General features: G+C 37.2%; 1 protein-coding gene across 1 annotated transcript in view; it reads right to left on the bottom strand.

Moving 5' to 3' along the window:
- Positions 1-21,622, bottom strand: part of CYYR1 (cysteine and tyrosine rich 1) — a 105,337-nt gene extending 83,715 nt beyond the window's left edge. The window contains 3 exon segments of the mRNA XM_061194015.1: positions 16,117-16,219; positions 21,224-21,398; positions 21,400-21,622. Coding sequence (XP_061049998.1) covers positions 16,117-16,219; positions 21,224-21,398; positions 21,400-21,621 — 500 coding nt within the window. The 5' untranslated portion in view covers position 21,622.
- Positions 21,623-21,823: the final 201 nt, after the last annotated feature.

Here is a 21,823-nt window from a genome sequence, read left to right as displayed (position 1 = left end):
TCTTTTCATCTTGTTTATGGTTTCCTTTGCTGGGCAAAAGTGCTTAAGTTTCATTAGATGCCATCTGTTTATTTTTCTTTTTATTTCCATTTCTCAAGGAGGTGGGTCAAAACGGATCTTGCTGTGATTTATGTCATAGAGTGTTCTGCCTATGTTTACCTCTAAGAGTTTGATAGTGTCTGGCTTTACATTTAGGTCTTTAATCCATTTTGAGTTTATTTTTGTGTATGGTGTTAAGGAGTGTTCTAATTTCATTCTTTTACATGTAGCTGTCCAGTTTTCCCAGCACCACTTATTGAAGAAGCTGTCTTTTCTCCATTGTATATTCTTGCATCCTTTATCAAAACTAAGGTGGCCATATTTGCGTGGGTTTATCTCTGGGCTTTCTATCCTGTTCCATTGATCTATATTTCTGTTTTTGTGCAAGTGCCATACTGTCTTGATTACTGTAGCTTTGTAGTATCGTCTGAAGTCTGGGAGCCTGATTCCTCCAGCTCTGTTTTTTTTTCTCAAGATTTCTTTGGTCATTTGGGGTCTTTTGTGTTTCCATACAAATTGTGAAATTTTTTGTGCTAGTTCTGTGAAAAATGCCATTGGTAGTTTGATAGGGACTGCATGAAATCTGTAGATTGCTTTGGGTAGTAGAGTTATTTTCACAATGTTGATTCTTCCAATCCAAGAACAAGGTATATCTCTCCATCTGTTTGTATCATCTTTAATTTCTTTCATCAGTGTCTTATAGTTTTCTGCATACAGGTCTTTTGTCTCCTTAGGTAGGTTTATTCCTAGGTATTTTATTCTTTTTGTTGCAATGGTAAATAGGAGTGTTTCTTTAATTTCTCTTAAAGATTTTTCATCATTAGTGTATAGGAATGAAAGAGATTTCTGTGCATTAATAATGTTTCCTGCTACTTTACCAAATTCATTGATTAGCTCTAGTAGTTTTCTGGTGGCATCTTTAGGATTCTCTATGTATAGTATCATGTCAACTGCAAACAGTGACAGTTTTACTTTTTCTTTTCCGATTTGGATTCCTTTTATTTCTTTTTCTTCTCTGATTGCTATGGCTAACACTTCCAAAACTATGTTGAATAATAGTGGTGAGAGTGGGCAACCTTGTCTTGTTCCTGATCTTAGTGGAAATGGTTTCAGTTTTTCACCTTTGAGAACGATGTTGGCTGTGGGTTTGTCATATATGGCCTTTATTATGTTGAGGTAAGTTCCCTCTATGCCTACTTTCTGGAGGGTTTTTATCATAAATGGGTGTTGAATTTTGTAGAAAGCTTTTTCTGCATCTATTGAGATGATCATATGGTTTTTCTCCTACAATTTGTTAATATGGTTTATCACATTGATTGATTTGCATATATTGACGAATCCTTGCATTCCTGGAATAAACCCCACTTGATCATGGTGTATGGTCTTTTTAATGTGCTGTTGGGTACTGTTTGCTCATATTTTGTTGAGGATTTTCGCATCTATGTTCAGCAGTGATATTGGCCTGTAGTTTTCTTTCCTTGTGACATCTTTGTCTGGTTTTGGTATCAGGGTGATGGTGGCCTTGTAGAATGAGTTGGAGAGTGTTACTCCCTCTGCTATATTTTGGAAGAGTTTGAGAAGGATAGGTGTTAGCTCTTCTCTAAGTGTTTGATAGAATTCGCCTGTGAAGCCATCTGGTCCTGAGCTTTTGTTTGTTGGAAGATTTTTAATCACAGTCTCAATTCCAGTGCTTGTGATTGGTCTGTTCATATTTTCTATTTCTCCTTGGTTCAGTCTCATAAGGTTGTGCTTTTCTAAGAATTTGTCCATTTCTTCCAGGTTGTCCATTTTATTGGCATATAGTTGCTTGTTGTAATCTCTCATGATCCTTTGTATTTCTGCAGAGTCACTTGTTACTTCCCCTTTTTCATTTCTAATTGTATTGATTTGAGTCTTCCCCCTTTTTTTCGTGATGAGTCTGGCTAATGGTTTATCAATTTTGTTTATCTTCTCAAAGAACCAGCTTTTAGTTTTATCGATCTTTGCTATCATTTCCTTCATTTCTTTTTCATTTATTTCTGATCTGATCTTTATGATTTCTTTCCTTCTGCTAAATTTGGGTTTTTTTTGTTCTTCTTTCTCTAATTGCTTTAGGTGTAAGTTTAGGTTGTTTATTTGAGATGTTTCTTGTTTCTTGAGGTAGGATTGTATTGCTATAAACTTCCCTCTTAGAACTGCTTTTGCTCCATCCCATAGGTATTGGGTCGTCATGCTTTCATTGTCATTTGTTTCTAGGTAGTTTTTGATTCCCTCTTTGATTTCTTCAGTGATCTCTTGGTTATTTAGTAGTGTATTGTTTAGCCTCCATGTATTTGTATTTCTTTACAGATTTTTTTCCTCTAATTTATATCTAGTCTCATAGTGTTGTGGTCGGAAAAGATACTTGATACAATTTCAATTTTGTTTAATTTACCAAGGCTTGATTTGTGACCCAAGATATGATCTATCCTGGAGAATGTTCCATGAGCACTTGAGAAGAAAGTGTATTCTGTTGTTTTTGGCTAGAATGTCCTATAAATATCAGTTAAGTCCATCTTGTTTAATGTGTCATTTAAAGCTTGTGTTTCCTTATTGATTTTCAGTTTGGTTGATCTGTCCATTGGTGAAAGTGGGGTGTTAAAGTCCCCTACTATGGTTGTGTTACTGTCGATTTCCCCTTTTATGGCTGTTAGCATTTGCCTTATGTATTGTGGTGCTCCTATGTTGGCTGCATAAATATTTACAATTGTTATATCTTCTTCTTAGATTGATCCCTTGATCATTATGTCATGTCCTTCTTTGTCTCTGATAATAGTCTTTATTTTAAATCTATTTTGTCTGATATGAGAATTGCTACTCCAGCTTTCTTTTGATTTCCATTTGCAAGGAGTACCTTTTTCCATCCCCTCACTTTCAGTCGTATGTATCCCTATGTCTCAAGTGGGTCTGTTGTAGACAGCATATATACGGGTCTTGTTTTTGTATCCATTCAGCCAGTCAATGTCTTTTGGTTGGAGCATTTAATCCATTTACATTTAAGGTAGTTATCGATATGTATGTTCCTATTTCCATTTTCTTAATTGTTTTGGGTTTGTTATTGTAGGTCTTTTCCTTCTCTTGTGTTTCCTGCCTAGAGAAGTTCCTTTAGCATTTGTTGTAAAGCTGGTTTGGTGGTGCTGAATCCTCTTAGCTTTTGCTTGTCTATAAAGGTTTTAATTTCTCTGTTAAATATGAATGAGATCCTTGTTGGGTAGAGTAATCTTGGTTGTAGGTTTTTCCCTTTCATCACTTTAAATATGTCCTGCCACTCCCTTCTGGCTTGCAGAGTTTCTTCTGAAAGATCAGCTGTTAACCTTATGGGGATTCCCTTGTATGTTAATTATTGGTTTTCCCTTGCTGCTTTTAACATCTTTTCTTTGTATCTAATATTTGATAGTTTGATTAATATGTGTCTTGTCATGTTTCTCCTTGGATTTATCCTGTATGGGACTCTCTGGTCTTCCTGGACTTGATCGACTATTTCCTGTCCCATATTAGGGAAGTTTTCAACTATAATCTATTCAAATATTTTCTCAGTCCCTTTTTTTTTCTCTTCTTCTCTGGGACCCCTATAATTTGAATGTTGGTGCATTTAATATTGTCCCAGAGGTCTCTGAGACTGTCCTCAATTCCTTTCATTTTTTTTTCTTTATTCTGCTCTGTGGTAGTTATTTCCACTATTTTATATTCCAGGTCACTTATCCGTTCTTCTGCCTCATTTATTCTGCTATTGATTCCTTCTAGAGAGTTTTTAATTTCATTTATTGTGTTGTTCATCATTGTTTGTTTGCTCTTTAGTCCTTCTAGGTCCTTGTTAAACGTTGCTTGTATTTTCTCCATTCTATTTCCAAGATTTTGGATCATCTTTACTATCATTACTCTGAATTCTTTTAGGTAGACTGCCTATTTCGTCTTCATTTGTTTGGTCTGGTGGGTTTTTACCTTGCTCCTTCATCTGCTGTGTGTTTTTCTGTCTTCTCATTTTGCTTAACTTACTGTGTTTGGGGTCTCCTTTTCACAGGCTGCAGGTTCGTAGTTCCCGTTGTTTTTGGTGTCTGCCCCCAGTGGCTAAGGTTGGTTCAGTAGGTTGTGTAGGCTTCCTGGTGGAGGGGACTGTCACCTGTGTTCTGGTGGATGAGGCTGGATCTTGTCTTTCTGGTGGGCTGGACCACATACGGTGGTGTGTTTTGGGGTGTCTGTGGCCTTATTATGATTTTAGGCAGCCTCTCTGCTAATGGGTGGGTTTGTGTTCCTGTCTTGCCAGTTGTTTGGCATAAGGTGTCCAGCACTGTAGCTTGCTGGTTGTTGAGTGGAGCTGGCTCTTAGCGTTGAGATGGAGATCTCTGGGAGAGCTTTCATCGTTTGATATTATATGTAGCCGGGAGGTCTCTGGTGGACTGATGTCCTGAATTCTGCTCTCCCACCTCAGAGGCACAGGCCTAACACCCGGCCGGAGCACCGAGACCCTTTCAGCCACACGGCCAGGTACGTGGGCACTTTCTTGCCTTTTGGGAAGTCTGAGGTCTTCTGCCAGCGTTCAGTAGGTGTTCTGTAGGAGTTGTTCCACATGTAGATGTACTTCTGATGGGTTTGTGGGGAGGAAGGTGATCTCCACGTCTTACTCCTCCACCATCTTGAAGGTCTCCCTGTACAGCTGGTTATTTGCAACCACAGGTAGCACTTATTTTTTGCAAAATGAAGCACAGAGAGATATCATTCTGTTTACATTTTTTGACAGTGTGAATTCATACTAAGTATGTTTGAAGTAATTTGTCATGTTTTTTTCTATTTTTGTCAGATTTGGGCAAAGGTATGAAAAACATCTTTTTGTTAACTGTAAGATTTTCTTTCTTCTTTCTCTTTCCTTAAGAATGCATATCTAAACCACAAATTCTATTTATCTCTGAGGTACTGTGGGTTAAACAGCCAAGGCTTTCACCCATGGAACATTCTGATGGTATCCTATTATACTTTATGTGGTTATCATCTCCCTCTGAAATTTGCATTCATTATGGGTGTGTTCATCCTAACATTTGGCAATTGGGAGACAGCTGGAAGGTAGTGTGCTCTGGCCAGCAGCTGTCCATCAGAATTCTTCCAATATAATGGAATAAAAATCACTGTGTGTGCATAATTCTTGCCTCCTCAATTTTATCGATAAAACATTTTATCTCCAAAAATTATGCAGCTGAATAGAGTTGTACAGGAGCCTGTTGCCTGATGAGTCACAGGCTGGCAGATCATACTGTCTCATTGATAGAACATATTCAAATATGTGAATTGTGCAAAAGCCTGTATGGGAGGTAGGTAGGACCAAAGCTAGGCCTCCTAGTATATGGCTGAGCAAACTTCAGTGCAAAGCACCTTCTACCTTTGGGTTCTGGATTTTCTGTAGTGGAGCCATTTTTCAACTTTTTCCACTGAAGCACTGAGCATTGCTAGAGCACATTCAAATATGTGCTCTACAATGAAATATGACAAGAAGTTAAATCATTATAATCAAATTGCCTTTTGAGTTCTAATTCCTATCATCTGATTATAATTTATTATAAACAGTGTGACTCGAAAGTGATAGCTGACTCCCTAGAAATCACTCCTTTTATTTTGTAATGATACCTGATTTTTACCCCATGAAAGAAATTCTCTGAAATCAATAACATATTTGAATTATGAGTTGATATTTCTAAGCAAATATTTACCCAGATAATACATATTTATTTAGAACTCACAAAATGTCAGCTTTTTCGTGCTTAAATGGAGGATTACTTGTGTTTAAATGATCCACTCTGGATCATTCAGTTGGTCAGGCCCCGTACCTTCCATGGTAAGTTGGCAGACCTGCTTCTTGTCCTCTTGGAAGGACAGACAGATCATTTAGGAACTTGAATAAAGTGATAAATAATAGCAGGGCAGAGAAAGGATACTAATATGGCAACATATAGGAGGGAATTTAATCCAGATTGAAGTTAAGAAAAAGCTCCCCCCAAAATATGGTGTTTAGATCTTCATAAGTTCTTATAGCAATAAATAGTTTTCATTCTTCCCATCTTGAAACCATCAGTTCTTCAGGAGCCAGTGGGGAGTAGCAGAAAAAGGTCAAGCACACATAGTTTTAAATGCCAGCTTATTACACAGTAGCTGTGTGAAATTAGACAAATTACTTAACTCTGAGTCTCAACTTCCTCATCTGTACAGAGAAGAATAATAATACCCAGGTAATGGGGGCTATTCTGAAGATTAATAAACTAATATATTTTAAGCATCTGGGACAGAGATTGCATTAAATAAATGATAGTTCCCTTCACTCTAATAATTTCTGCCACCGCTAAACACTCTTTCCCTTATAATATCCAACTCTGACTTCTATCAAATGAAGGTAGCCCCTAAAACCTGGAATATATGACCAGCTGTGAGTTGATTTGTTTGGGGCACAATCCCATGGATGAATAAATAAAGATGGATCCTCACATAAACTGCTTTGTTATGGCAACATATTCAATTCAGAATGAACCAAAATACCACAAATCCTATCTTTTACATAATTTAAAATACAAATAGCACGTAGAAGAGAATTAAGGTATTCACTGTTCCCGCCACCATGGAAGGTGTATTCAGGCTGATTAGTGAAGGAAAGGTCAATTTTAACAGTGAAGGAATTTTGAAGGGATGGAGAACACTTTTAGGGAAGCTGAAATAGATGTAGAACACTTTTCAGGAGGCTGATCAGATGCAGAAAGGGGAGAAATACAGTGTATTCCCGAATTTTCATGGGCTCCATGGTGGGCTTGCTGTTCTCTTTCTTACGCTTCTCTTCAGAACATCCCATTCACTCCTCCCACACCTTTTTCAACCAGCACCTCTAGGCCTTTTACTCCCAAATCTAGATGTGATGCTCCAGGCTCTCCAATGAGGTTCAGTTGGTGTATTCCACCCACGAAAGGTTCACTGAATTTGTCTTATAGGCTATAAAGCCTATTATCCCCACTCCCCACCACTCAACATATTAAAAATGAATTCATTCCCCTCTCTGAACCTTCTTGAATGTTCCTCATTAGTTCCCAGAACACACTATCTACGCAATCATTCAAAACTTCAGACTTGATCTGTACTTATTCCTCTTGTTTAGCCCCAATTCTTAGTCTCTTTTATCACTTTGCCCTGCAGTACAGGACATTGTCAAAGAGCACCAGCCCTCTCTACAAGTGTGCTTGAAGGATGGGCAGCATCAGAACCCCCTGGGAGTTTGTTAAAAATGCAAAATTTCAGGTTCCACGCCAGACCTAACCAAATCAGGATCCACATGTTAACAAGGTGCTGTGATATTCATATTAACAAATAAATATTTGATCTTTGTCCCATTTCTGGCACAGAGATCCTAAAACCCCTGGGATTTCCTAAGTGATAAGAGTAATAAAGGTGTCTTAATATTCATAACAAACCCCTTTCAACCACATCTGAGTTTATGTTAATGAGGTGAGTTTTGGAAAGCACCTGAGGATGGGGGCTGGTTGCCAGGGAAACCAACCTTGTGATTAGAGGGTTGGAACTTTCATTCCAACCTCCAGACCTCCAGGGAGGGGAGAGGGGCTGGAGATTGAGTTAAATCATTAACAGTCAATGATTTAATCAATCATGTCTATGTAATGAAGCCTCCGTAAAACCCCAAAAGGACAGGGTTCGGAGAGCTTCCTGGGTTGGTGAACATGTGGAGAATTAGGGAGAGGGACATGACTGGAGAGAGCATGGAAGCTTCAAACCTTTCCCCATACCTTGCCCTATGCAGCTCTTCCATCTGGCTGTCTCTGAGTTATAATGTTTTTTTTCTAGTAAGTAAAATGTTTCTCTGAGTTCTGTGAGTGCTCTAGCAAATTTATTGAATCCTAGGGTCATTGAAACCTCTAATTTATAGTTCAGAAGCTCAGGTGACACCATGGACTTGCAACTGGTGGCTAAAGTTGGCGGAGGTGCGAGTAGTTTTATAGGACTGGACCCGTAACCTGTGGATCTGATGTTCTCTCCAGGTACATAGTGTCAGAACGGAGTTAATTGCTTGTGGTGTTGGAAAACCCACACAATGAAACTGGTCTTAAAATCTTAGGTATCCACGTGATCTCTTACTGTCTTCATCAAACATTTCCATTGCTTTCTTTCTTTTAATTATAAGGATTTTCCAAAATATGAGAATTATAGATACTAATATAAAACACCCACATACCCACTACCCATACTTATTACATGTTAATAGTTTATAATATCTGTTTCAGATTTGTATTTCTTAAGTAATAAAATATTAGAGTTGAAGGTCTCCTTCCTACTCCTCTGCCAAAGGTGACAAACTTGTCCCAGGACTGTCCCAAATTGTAGCACTGAAAGTCCTGCACCCCAGAAAACCCCTCAGTTCTGGGAAATACTGAAAGTCATCTGTACCTTTCCCTCCCCCACATATTTACCACACATTTACCACATGCGCACGTTTCTATAATACACAGAATTATTTTATATGTTTAGCTTTATGCAAATAGTATCGTGTTTGGCACATTCTTTTTCTGTTAGCTCTTTTCCACACAGCATTACAGTTTTGAGATTTACTCTAATGATACACTAACATGCATGGATTTAATTGCTATATCCCATTCTACTGTATGAATATACTCTAATTTACTTATCCATTCTCCTCTGATAGAAATTTAGGTTGCTTCCAATGTTTTGCTATTTTAAATAATACCAACCCACATTACAATGTCTCCTTGTGCGTATTTGAGGATTTTCCAGGGAATATGTGTAGAAGGGGTAAATTGCTAAGTCCTAAAGGATGCCCATCTTCATCTTTTCTGCATGCGGTCAAATTGCTCCCAAGTGTTGATAATGGTTTGTGTTTTCCCACCAGCAGTGTGAGTTCCCTTTCACGTTGGCCCACAGGGCTTGGCGCTATCAGACTTACAGAGTATTGCCAGCCTGACAGCTCTGAACAGTCTTGTACTGTTTTAAACTGCATTTCCCTGCTTTAGCTAGCCAGGGGGAGCATCTTCCATGTGTTTATTGCCCTTCTGGTTTTCTGCTCTACTACTTCTTTTGAGCACACACATTGCCCATTTTCCTATTGAGGCATTATGGATACTAATCTTTTGTGAATCATATGAATTGCAAGTATCTTCTCCAAGAGGGGAATTTGCCTGACCCTTCGCCTATGGAATTGTTGCCTTATATATTTTTTAAAAATTTAAAGATTGAGATATAATTCACATACCATAAAATTCATCATTTTAAAGTGTAGAGTTCAGTGATTTAGTATATCTCTTCTTTTACAGTTTGTGCTTTCTAGCTTTTATTTTAGAAATCTTTCCTATTCTGATACTATAATGCCATTCTACTCTTTTTTAAAATGTTGTAAATGTTTGCTTCTTGCCTTTATGTAATTAGTCCATTAGGATAGATTTTGGGGTGTGGTGTGATGGGGTGATCTAGTTTAACGTTTATCTGTATGGATAGTTAATTGTCTTGGCACCATTTATTAAATAATCTACCCACCTCTACCGGTTTGTAATCAGTAATCATCTCCGTTATCACATGAGTCAATTTCTAAGCTTTATATTCTATCAGTTTATCTGTGAACCAGTATGACACTATTTATTTTCCATAACTTTATAATAAATCTCGATGTCTCCTAGGCATGTCTTTTCACTTTGTTGTTTATCATAACTGTTTTCTTCTGTCTACACCCTTTTCTTTCTCATATACATTTTAGGTTCAGTCTGTCAAACTCAATAAAAAATGGTCCTGTGGGTTTTTATTAGAATTGTATTGATTATACATATAGTTCGGGAAGAATTGACATAACCCGATATTGACAACCTTACAATATTCCCATCCACAATTTGGTATATCTCTTAATTTCTTTAGGTCTCCCTTTCATCTCTTGAAACTCTTATGTATTTATATTACTCCATAAGTGCCATGCACATATTATTGGATTTCTTACTAGGTACTTAGTTTCTGGTGTTGTGAGATTTGTGTACACACATATATTTTACGTTTTCTGAGTGTTGTTGATGTATAGGGATGCACTAATTTTTGTACACTGATCTTACATCCTGCAGTGTTGATGAATTGTCTTATTTGTTTTTATAGTCTGAGGAGTATAGGCAATCGTATCATTGGTAAATAATAACAATTTAGTTCTTTCCTTTCCAATTGGAATCATCTCTGTTTAATTTGTCTCGTTGGTTACACGGACCAAGCCAGTAAGATGCTGAATACAGTGGTGCTAGATGCTAGCTCGTCTTATAGTTGCCTTAAAAGGGAATGGTCATAACAGTGTAGCACTGAGTATGGTTCTTGAGGTAGGGTTTGTTTTTTCTTTTGAGATCTTTATTCAGTTAAGAAATTTTCCTCTCTATTCATAGTTTGCTAAGTGTTTTTTTAACTCGAGTGATGGATTTCATCAATTGACCTTTCTTTCAAGGCTCTTCTTAGAATTGCTCTCCTTCAAGAAGTCTTCCTAGCACCCTAAAGTTGGACTAAAAACTCCTTCTCTCTGATTCCACTACATTTAGTCCTTTCCACAGCCTACTAAACTGTCTGTTTTCTAAGTTCATGTTTCCCAGTAGCTTATAAGTGATTCAAGAGCAGGAACTGTGTTTGATTCATGGCTATGTCCTCCATTACCAGCTGTAGAACATAGAATATCTCTGTACATATTATAGAAATAAATTGCTGGGAACATGTTCTAGAAACTTATCTAGCCCTTCCTAAAAACAAATTATGTTCTTAACAATGAAGCTTAATTTACAAAGGCAATTATGATTGAATAGTTGATTCAAAAAATTCTAGATATCTACACATTTATATTTGCTCTTAATAATACATAAAATGTATTTATGTAATACATAAAATACATGTCTTCTGAGAAACAATGACTTTCTTCTTATAGCAAACATTATCTGTTACTACATTAAATTTTTTTTATTCAATTACTTAAACTAAAAAAAATGTCTCTGAGCGTGCCATTCTCCACAAATCTCCATGTGTTCACCAATCTGGCAGCTTTCCAAACCCTGTCCTTTCGCATTTTCATGGAGGTTTCATTACAAAGGCACGATTGATTAAATCATTGGCCATTGATACTGAAATCAATCTCCAGACCCTCTTCCCTCCCTAGAGGTCCGGGGGTTGGGATTGAAAGTTCCAACCCCCTAATCACATGGTTCGTTTCCCTGGCAACCAGCCCCCATCCCCAGGTGCTTTCCAAAAGTCACCTCATTAACATTAAAACCAAGTTCATATTCATTTTACCATTATATTAGTTATTTATCTTTCTGTCATTATTAAAACAAAAACAAGACTCCCACAAACTTTGATTTGCTCAGAATGTACCTTTCGGAGGTGTTTTACCATATCTAAGTCCTAAGAACATTTTAATTCATTTAATTTAAATAATGTTCTTACCAATGCCAAAGGCCTTTCAAACTGTATTACGTTTCTGTCCTTATTTGAACAGCCTCACTTATTTTATTCAGAATGCTCAGCTACTTAGTGAGTATGGGACCTCAAATGCCATTTGGAAATATGAAACCTTTATCTTTTAACTCAGTTTTGCGTTCATGAATAACATGGTTCTAACATCACAGTTGTGATATTTATTAGCTGCCTTTGCAAAACTTCGGGCAATACATCTTTTACATTTCATTGAGAAGAAAAGAAACTTAATCTCACCAGCATCTCCATTATTAGTTCTTCCTTTTCATTTTTCCCCGTGGGGATTTTGTGTTGGCCAGACGGCACACTGAAGGATCCCTAGACATATCTGCATTCTATGAAAGCAACATGGAAAAGCAAAAATCTATTTCTGAATGAGGGGATTAAATTTTATATCTTATCATCTGGCTCATTATGTCCAACCCAGTCATTATTTGGTTCATGTTCAATATTGTACAATTATTCTCCTATTCACATAACACTCTTTCTTCGTTTTCAGTAAAGTCCTGCTTTTAGTCTGTCCCATTACTAATAGTAATTAGCCACTCAACTGAACCCTCTGAGCCCTTGAATTCTACTAGTTCTAAAGAATACTCCATAAAACTTATCTTTATGTTGGATCCTATCTCTAGGAAATGTCAGTCAAATTTCATCAGCAGCAAAACTGAAATACCCATTTCCATATTCATCACAGAATGTTTATTTTCCATGGAGAAAAGTGGCTGGATGAAATGTTTGAGAATCAGTTTGATGAGAAATTGTTTACTTTGTAAATTGGCCCAATTCTCATTTTCAAACACAGTGAGGTTTCTAATTGTCAGGTAGTCACACTCCTGATCAAAAATGGAGAAAAAATTCCAAAGTCACATATTCCGTCATAAATGGTATTAAATAGTGTAACATCTCAAAGTGTTCACTCTAAATATTTTCTCTATGGAATAAGTAAAAATAATCTTCATTTGGTGCCTTCTCACCTTTGTCCCTTGTCTTAGTGGTATCTAAGAGTGCGTCCGTTTTACATAAAACCAGCTCTTATTTCCAGAAGAATACTGAACTATTTTATTTTAGTTTTGTTAGACATAACCAATAAAAGAATGTAGTCTACCAATAAAAGTCTGTAAAATAAGGATGTATCTTTTGTCTTACCTATTTATTTATATGTTATATTCAAAGTTTAACCTTCCTTTTCTAGCAACACTGAACAACATGGGTTTTCCCAAACTGACCATTTTCTTTCTCAAATCTTTGCCTTCGTAGGGGACACTGTCTCTGTCTGGAATGCTCTTCCCTTTCTTCACTGTCCACTTATGTAAATATCTACTCTTTCTTTAAAACTCTGTTCAAATTTCTTATTTATGAGACTTCCTCTAAACATCTCTTTCTAAACACACACACACACTTAGCTGCTTTCTCTCTTCTCAGCCCTTCAATAACACTTCATAGATTAATTCTATGAACAATTATTTGTCTACATTTTCTTCTCTTATAAGATTGTGAGATTGTAAAGGTCAGGGAACATCATTTATTCATCTTTGGATCCTATGCTGCCATGGTAACAGGCACTCAATATGAATTTGTAAATAACTGATTGCATAGTATATGCTGACTTTTGCAAAAATTATTCTTAAATTCTGGAAAATAATACTGTTACTTTTCTATATGGAAGTCAATATCTGTGACCATAATGAGCAAAAGTAGGCATGCCATTTTAATAGATTTATGTCAAATAGACTTATTGTATTGATCATTTTGCAGTATATACAAATATCAAATCATTATGTTGTACATCTGAAACCAATATAATGTTACACGTCAATTACATCTCAATTTTAAAAAGTATATACGTTATTTTTAAAGTTTAATTTTTAAATTGTTTTCACAAGACACAAATAAATTTTAAAATTCCTAACTGATAAAAAGAGGGTAAAAGGGAAAGACCTGAGTAAAATAATACTTTTCAACTGTATAAAAGGTAAATTGAAAGATAGATCTTGTGATATCTTTGAAAACAAATCTTAACGGTTAATTTGCAAAAGTTTAGAAAGAGCAGTTGAAGTAAACGGAATTAAGGGCTAAATATCTCTACTCTGATTATTTTAGAGAGGCCTCATCAAGAAGGATCAAGCGTGCCTTACCTTACCAATTTACACAGTCTAGAATGACCCAAATCGTGTTTTGTACTCTCTTTAGCTCATTTTAGGGTAAGCCAAGACATTTTCTATTTGAAAATAAACAAGACTCGAAGCCAGATTTATAAAGTTATTCATTTAGGATACAAAACATTCCACTGTGTTAAGTGCTTTCTTCCCTATTACCTTACTGATGACCACGAAGATTAAATTCTCTGTTAAGATGACTGAAATGATTTTATTAAGAATGTGCCTGGATGCTTGGAAGAGAAGAAGCATAGCTTATGAGTTCCAAAATAGCAATATTTGAAAACATGTGCATGAAAGAACTTTTGTAAGCATTCTTGGAATTATTTTCTCTTTCTCTACCCCACACACCCACCCTAACTCAGAAAAGAGAAAAGCTTTGGGTGGAGTTAACTCTTTTCAAATCTTAAACAATAACTGGAAATCCTGAAAATGTATTCTCCTTTATCCAGTGGGGAAAACACTTTAAAGCTCTTTTTTTTCTCTAAGAATTGTTTAGCAAGGGATTTACTTAGTGGTTTCTATTTTGAACAGAAAATTCAGTTTAACTGCCTAAAATATAATGCCATCTGTGTTTATTTCCGCCCTCCAAAAAACACAATTCTTTTTTTCAAACATAACAAGTACATGGCCCTAATAACCCAGATAAAGATATAACTCAACGAATTCTTTACTTTAACCAAGTGATAAAATTAGTTCTAAGAATAGGTACCATAAAAAATGAATCTGATTGCAAATATAAAACATGTAAAGCACAACTGTAAATTAAAAAATTTTTAACTATTTTGATTAGTAAGTAATTATGTCTTCTATATATATTTATCAGGGTGGAGGTATCTATGAGGTGAGAAAAAGGGGCACAACACACACATTGTGATGTAGTTAGTGGGCAGAGAAATGGGCCAGGAGCCAGAGGACCAAAGAATCAGAGTCATTCTGACCCCAGGTTCCTCAAATCTATACCACCTTTGGGGCCCACTCACACATCTACCTGGAACAACAGCCTCTGGCATGTGGAGATCATTGGAAAAATCAAATTTGAATTTAGTAATGAAGTATTTTAATTTACTTAAAAAGTATGAAGTGATATACAAATGAGAAACATTATTATGTATTTATATTCTGAGCTGATTCTGACTGTTTTCTAAATGTAAAGGGACTTAATGTTTTTCCACCAAATCTTCCATGAGAAAAAACTAAAACATTTTAGAGTTTATTTGCATTTCAAAGAATGCTTAAATTCTGTTCATCAATCTTTATTACAGCCTGACATTTCTTCCATCGCCATGACAGTCTTCAAGAATATCCTGAAGTATGATTCTTTCTGGCCTTATTCATGGAGACATGATCCCTAAGATCAGCCCCACTTTGATTCTAGAAAGTCTATGCGATGCCAGGTTTTCTATTCTCAGGAAACCGAGGATGACTTATAAGCCATCTCAATGGATATATGCTTAAAATAGCCAGGCACACATCACTTATTGCCTAATCTTTCCTGGCTCCACGTAAGCCTTCATAAAACACAAGTTAAGTCACAATGGAACAGCTTTCAAATCATCCTGACAGTCAATTGAAAAATACAAAATGCAGACTCCTGAAAGCCATGGGTGATGGTCACCCATGGGTGAAATTCTTATGTTCCTATTCTCTACCTTCTATTTCTCAACTTGAAGGTGCGTGTAGAGGAACAGAGAGTTGCACAGTCCTCAGACATACAACCCTGAAGACAGCTTCTGCTCGTCCATTTCCCTTCGCCTAGAAGCATCTCTAAAATAAATCCTTAATTGGTTAGACAGAAATACTTAACACCTTCTCTGCATGTATGTTTCATTGATTTTTGTAGTTGGTTATCACTTTACCCTGTTGAGGCTAGATTTCTTGGGCTCTTATCTTGTTTCCCAAAGTTGCTTTAGATGCATCATGTAGAAAACTGACGTTTCATATCTCAACTGTTTTTTATTCATAATGTCTCTTTTCCCTGATATCTACTGGCTGAGTCAGACAAATATATGCGTGGCAAAATAAACTGGCTATCATTAAATGACAAATTCTAACTTACTAATCCTTCAACAAAACAGACAAAAAAATATAGTTTACAATGTTAAAAATTGATCAATATATGAATATGGTCTACTTAAAACATTATTATTACTATTACATTATTATTATCATAAAACAAATTAGACAATAAAAAATATTCTTTAAACTCCCTTCTAACAAAAGCAATTTATTTTGTATATTAATTTCCACATTTAGTTAAATAATACAATACACTAGATAGTGATGAGTGTTGAGTGTCTCCAGTAAAGATTTTATGTCAACAGCCAATCTTAGAATTTCCTACTCATAACTATAACTTAGTACTTTTTGAAAACATAACTGGGCAAGGGAAAAAGTATCAATATGGCCAAATTCGATTAATACTCACGAGAGAATATTCCCAATATAGGCATAGTAGGAGCAACAGTAGGGCGTGGTTCCATCACAGCAGTAAGATTTGCAGTCTTTGCCACACTGAGCAAGGCAATCCTCTACAAAATAAAAACCATATCCGTGCAGTTACATTTCTGAAAATCCCAGCTTTACGAAAAATCACTCTATTTCACATCTTGATCGGTCAACGACCACTCTTTAGCACATTTAGACTTTCATTTTACGTGCTCACAATTCTAAAACATTTGTAAGCATCTAAACTAGTCTTCCTTCCTTATTGGACATAAATCTGGAAAAGGCAAAGACCAGTCTTTGAACCTCCTCCATCGAGCACCATAATTGGTAGTCAGAGTTGGTTGAATGAGACATTGAAGGGAGGAATGAGTGATCCAACTAATCAGACATTAAATTGGTCACCAGTGTTCTTGCAATTATTTTTAAATGATAAAGTCTTTTGACTTCAGGGTGCTACTTTCAACTACATTTAATGGAAAGTGTTGTTGACATGAATAATATCAACTGGAGATAATATTTAAGTAATGTATATTTTTCACCACAATGCATTATATGCTTTCCTTTCTCTACCATTTTTTACCTTCATAATTACAGTTTGTATACATAGGGTACCACAGATGAGTATGCATATACTGTCAATCCATTTGGATTGGAAGATAATGAGTTAGTTAGCTGTGGGGAAAAGTTCTTATAGATAATTCACTGGTGAATAATTAAGAGTTTATTTGATGCCAGATTTAAGAATCAATAAGCTATGAAACAGCACTATGTGAAGAGGGAAATGTATTTTCTGATTAAAAAGGACATACCAGAGCTGACAAAACCAAATTACTGTCTTTTTTCCGTGTTTTTGGCAAGGAAAATTATACCAAAATGTTAAATAAAAATTACCCTACCTTTAAAAAATTGTTTATTCTTCCTAAATTGTTTATGTTTAACAAGTTAAGGTTATCATTTAGTTATAATCAATGGTATATATTACAATGGATATGTGAGTTTCAGGTACATGTAGGAAAACATTAAGTACAGTCTGATAATTTAAGTTACGTGTTCATGAATCACAAAATAGGTCATTTCCAACTCAATCTCTGAAGGCAATAACTACTATCTAAATTATATAAGACTTTTGTTTTTCTGTCAAAGTCATAACATAAAAGTGCAAATGTTATATATATGCCTACATGTCCATGTAATTGATTTGTCTAGAGAGGAAAATACAGATTTTGCTTTTAAATCACCTCCCTGACAAGATGATTCTTTACAAATTGATGCAATCAAAACCCAGCAAAGTTCTTTCACCTTTATCAATAATGCATGGCCTCTGTGGAACAAGTCAGAAGTTCATGTTTTCTTTTCCTCAGTTTTATTCTACTTCATAAATGAACAAACCTTAATGTTTTCTTCTGGGATGTGGTAAGAAGACATGAAAGGAAAAAATAACTACCTTTGTAAGATTCAGTAACTCTACTTAAATCCAAAATTTTGAAGACAGAAAACACGATCTAATGATTTATTGACAGTGTCTGCTTTTTGCAGTTTATTTTATCATTTTCCCAGGGAATTTCTATAGCTCTTATTTTTAGTACTGTTTAATTAAGTCAAATATTTAGACTAGTCAGTTATCTCAAGCGCTTAGCTGGGATGTTTTGCTTTATGCTCTTAAAAGCCGTTCAGATAGCGGGAGAGCTGACATCCCGCCTTATTCTGTCAGAGCAGGACAAGTGATTTTTAAGTAGCTTCATGGGGTGCCTTTTGGATAATGCCCAAGACAGTGACATCTTATTAAGCTCTCCATGATTATCGAAGATTCAATTACTGTTATTGTAAGGACATGGTGTTATCAAAATATTTTGAGCCAATGTTACAGGAAACCAAGCCCCAAATCTTGTAGCCAAGAAACTGGATTATACCTGCAGCAAACATCTAGATCCTGTCACACATTGTTCATTATTTTTTATGGCATTTTCCAGCACTCTTGTCTACTTCCCAGAATTAAACAACTGAAACGGGAAAGTTTAATAGTATGGCAAATACATTCACAATCACAACATTTCCAAACTGGGGGGTCAACCACACCTCAAACTTATTTTGATATGTTAGTTGCTTTCTCCGGTTTATTTGAGAATAATCCTATAAAGATCACAGTTGGGATAGTACAGAAGCATTTTCTCACTTGTAAAAGAATGAAACATCCCAATGGCCCTCAGAAGATAAATAATATTATTATTAATATTCAAGTTAACATCCTCGAAAATTAGCTAATTCCAATTTTCTTCAATGACTTTAGTTAAAGGCAGGATCTGGAAGAAGCTTCCCCACTCCCATCTTAAGAAATGTGTAGTACAGGAAAGCATCTGGCTCCAAGCACTTGCTCAGAATTGGCTCTTGTAATCTATAGCTAAGGATCAGAAAGGAAGGAAAGGGAGGGGACAGAAATCACTGGCTAGGGTCGGGAAGGTTAAAACCTTGGCCAAATCCTGTCTTTGTAGCCTGCAGTGGGAGTTGGATAATAATATAAACACTTCGTTGAATCCCTTCCCAAAAGTGACTCCACAGTCAGACACGATGCTTCAGGTATAGAAACCTTGCTCTTATTTCCTTAACGAATGGAACCTGTATTTAATGCATTTTCCTTGGAGAAAATAATTCAGGTTATGGACAGTGCATCTACATAGGTTTTCGTCCCATTAAAGCTGGCAATTTATTTAACAGGGTATCTGGATTAATTCTATTTCTGCAGTGTTCCCCCATCTCACCCCAATCCTCACTTCCAGCCTTATCTCTTAGTTCCAACCCAACTGTGTTATCTGTTTTTGCATATACAAATCTCACGATTTTTGCCTTTGTTCACACTCTATCCTACTACATCTCCTATGTCCAAGGCTTCCTATAATTCAAAGGTGTAGGTCCTAAAAAGTCCTCCTCAATTTAATTTCTCTGAGCAAATATTTCCTGAGTTCCTCTTATGGGCCAGGTGTTTTGCTAGTCTCTGAGAATATTATGCTAAACAAAATAGACATCATCTTCATGGAGCATATACTCCTAAGCCAGCAATAAGGTCCCCTCCTTCGAACACCTAGAGCACATGGTGTATCTCTCCTATAATACAGCTTTTTATACCTTAGAGTAATGGGCACACCTGATCTCCCAGACAAGACTCAAAGCATGGCCTCTGTCCTATGTATCATTCAACACATCTCACTCCATAAATATTAGTTGAGTGAATACGGCAAGCATAAAAAGGCCTCTGAAATAGAGTTCAGGAATTAATATCAAAAGCAATTAGCTAATCATTTCTTATCAAAGATGATAACTCGACCTAGTATTGGCTTGCAATGACTTTGTAGCGTACTGGGGAGGGATGCGGATGGAGAGAAGAAATGAATGGAATGAAAACTTTTTAAACTGATCAAGCTTGCTGCTGGCCAGCTGGGCGGGTTTCCTGAATCCTGGGGGAGCTGTGCACTTAACATTGGGGGAACAGGAAGAAGGGAAGGAAAAGTGCAAATTAGAAGCTTTCGGCTCACCAAAGAGAATAAAATGGACAAAAGAACAAGAAAAAGTTGTTCAGTGGTGTGACTGAAGATGAGCAAGGGAATTAAAGTTTCATTTGTTGCGTTCTATTTTCTTATTTTTGTTTTCTTTCGGTAAACAGAGGAAGTGGAAAGAATTATCATTGTTTCAAATGAACTAATAAAGAGATTTTAATATAAAACAAATATTAATGCAATTGATTCTGTTAGACTCTCAAATTCTAAAAACCTTATACGACTTAAGTAAAAGAAATAAGTGCTGGAAACACATTAGAATGTGGACTCTCCTCATTAAATAGAAAGCACTTTTCCTATTTTATAAATTTCTGTATTTGAAGGTCAGCTATTCCCCTACAATAAAATATCTTTAAAACAACTTATAGACAGCCACTAATTTACATTTTAATAAACAGATTGGAAACTTCTATAGAAGTTATTGTGATTCATTTCTGGCAAGGTTGAATGAGAAATTCACTTCTACTGATGTTCAGGTAAGAACGCTGAAGAACGTCTTCATTTTGGTTGCAATATCTTTGTAAGTATCAAAAGGCAAGTCACAGTGCTATACATAAACTTACTACTGCAAGGTCATAGGTAAGCCTGTGGTGTTTGTTATAGGAATTTAGAGACATGAAAACATTTACAAAGAACTCTGCTTTTATCCTGTTTTTTAAAATACGAAGCAGATGCAAAGCCGCATGTGTAATTAACTTTATACATGAATAACCAATGAAAGGCCATTTTGGGCTCCCCATCAGTCACAAAACAAGAAAACTGCTTTGCTTCATCAATTATTAGCAATTCTCGCTAAGAATAATTAGGATGAGGGAAATGAGATGCCCGTCACCTATAAGCAAGTGCTGAACAAATTCAGCGAAAACAGATCAGATTCTGGGTGAATTTATGCCTCTCGAAAACCCTATATTTCAACTCAAAGCTTCCAATTACCCTGTCCACCACACTTGAGGATCATCTTCTAAGGAAGAAAAACAGAGGTCTAAGGCTTTTTTATTTCTGAAAGGGAAAATCCGGAATATTCGGAATGTGGAGGTGGAGGGGCCAGTGGGTAGCATTTACTGAAATGGAAAAGTCATCAGATTAGCTTATTTGAAACCTCAGCGATGCCTCCCTAACTTCAGGTGCTTTTCAAAAAACATGCTTTCCTCTCACAGCTCAGTCTCCACTCTCACCCCAAATTCCCGAGTCCTGGATACGATTGAAAAAAAATGCACGCTATCCAGAAAATAAAAACAATAACCCCTAAATGTGGGGTTGGGGATAGCTGCTTCGCGGAGAGAGAGAAAGGAAAAGAAAAAAAAAAAAAAAAAAAAAAAAGGAAACGTGTAAGGAAAGGGACAAAACACAACCGCGTGGAGGTTAAGCCCAGGGCTGTAGCGCGCGGGCGCGGGCTTCTGCTCCTGCCTGCGGGGACCACACAGTCTCTGACCTCCCACCACGGTCCCGCGCATCCCGCCCAACCCGTGTTTGCCCGGAGTGTGACCCCAGCGCCGCCCCGAGCCCCCTTCCCCTCTCCCGCCGCCCTAGGTCACTGACCTGCGTAGACAAAGAGCAGGACCAACTTCGGAAGCAAGACCCCTGGACACCCGGGGACCCTCCGCGCGTCCATCCAAGCCGGTGGCCGGAGGTTGCGCGCCAGGACAGATGGACAGAGAGACAGACAGACCGGTCTGTAGAGAGGGCTGGGAGCCAAGGGAGAGCCCGGCACCGGGAGGGGACGGGGGAGCTGGAGGGCGGTCAGATGGAGAGGGCAGCGCTCTGGAGAGCCGGGTGGCACGGAGACCTGGCCATCGCCCTGGGAGCTTTCGAGGGGAGCCCGGGCCGCCGCGCGGGGCTGCGCTGGGGCGGAGGTCTCTTTGTCTGTCCCCGCGGCGCTCGGGCGGCGGGCTAAGCGGCCGACCCAGCGTCCTCGGCCACCCGGGCTCACATTTCATCTCCGCGGGTGGCACCTACGCGAGGCTGGGGGCGGGGGTGGCCCCGACTCCTCCCCACGCTCCAGTTCTTCCTTCTATAGAGTGACTCTAGGAGCTTGGTCCTCTCCTGAAGGAACTTTTTCTAACCCTGTGCTTTGGCTATCGACACGGAGTTTAATAAGCTCCTTTATCGCCCTGCTCTCCCCTCCAATTTTTCTTTTGG

This window comes from Eubalaena glacialis, chromosome 6 (genome assembly GCF_028564815.1).
Source record: "Eubalaena glacialis isolate mEubGla1 chromosome 6, mEubGla1.1.hap2.+ XY, whole genome shotgun sequence".
Classification (NCBI taxonomy): domain Eukaryota; kingdom Metazoa; phylum Chordata; class Mammalia; order Artiodactyla; family Balaenidae; genus Eubalaena; species Eubalaena glacialis.
This window is presented reverse-complemented; position numbering and strand designations above follow the sequence as displayed.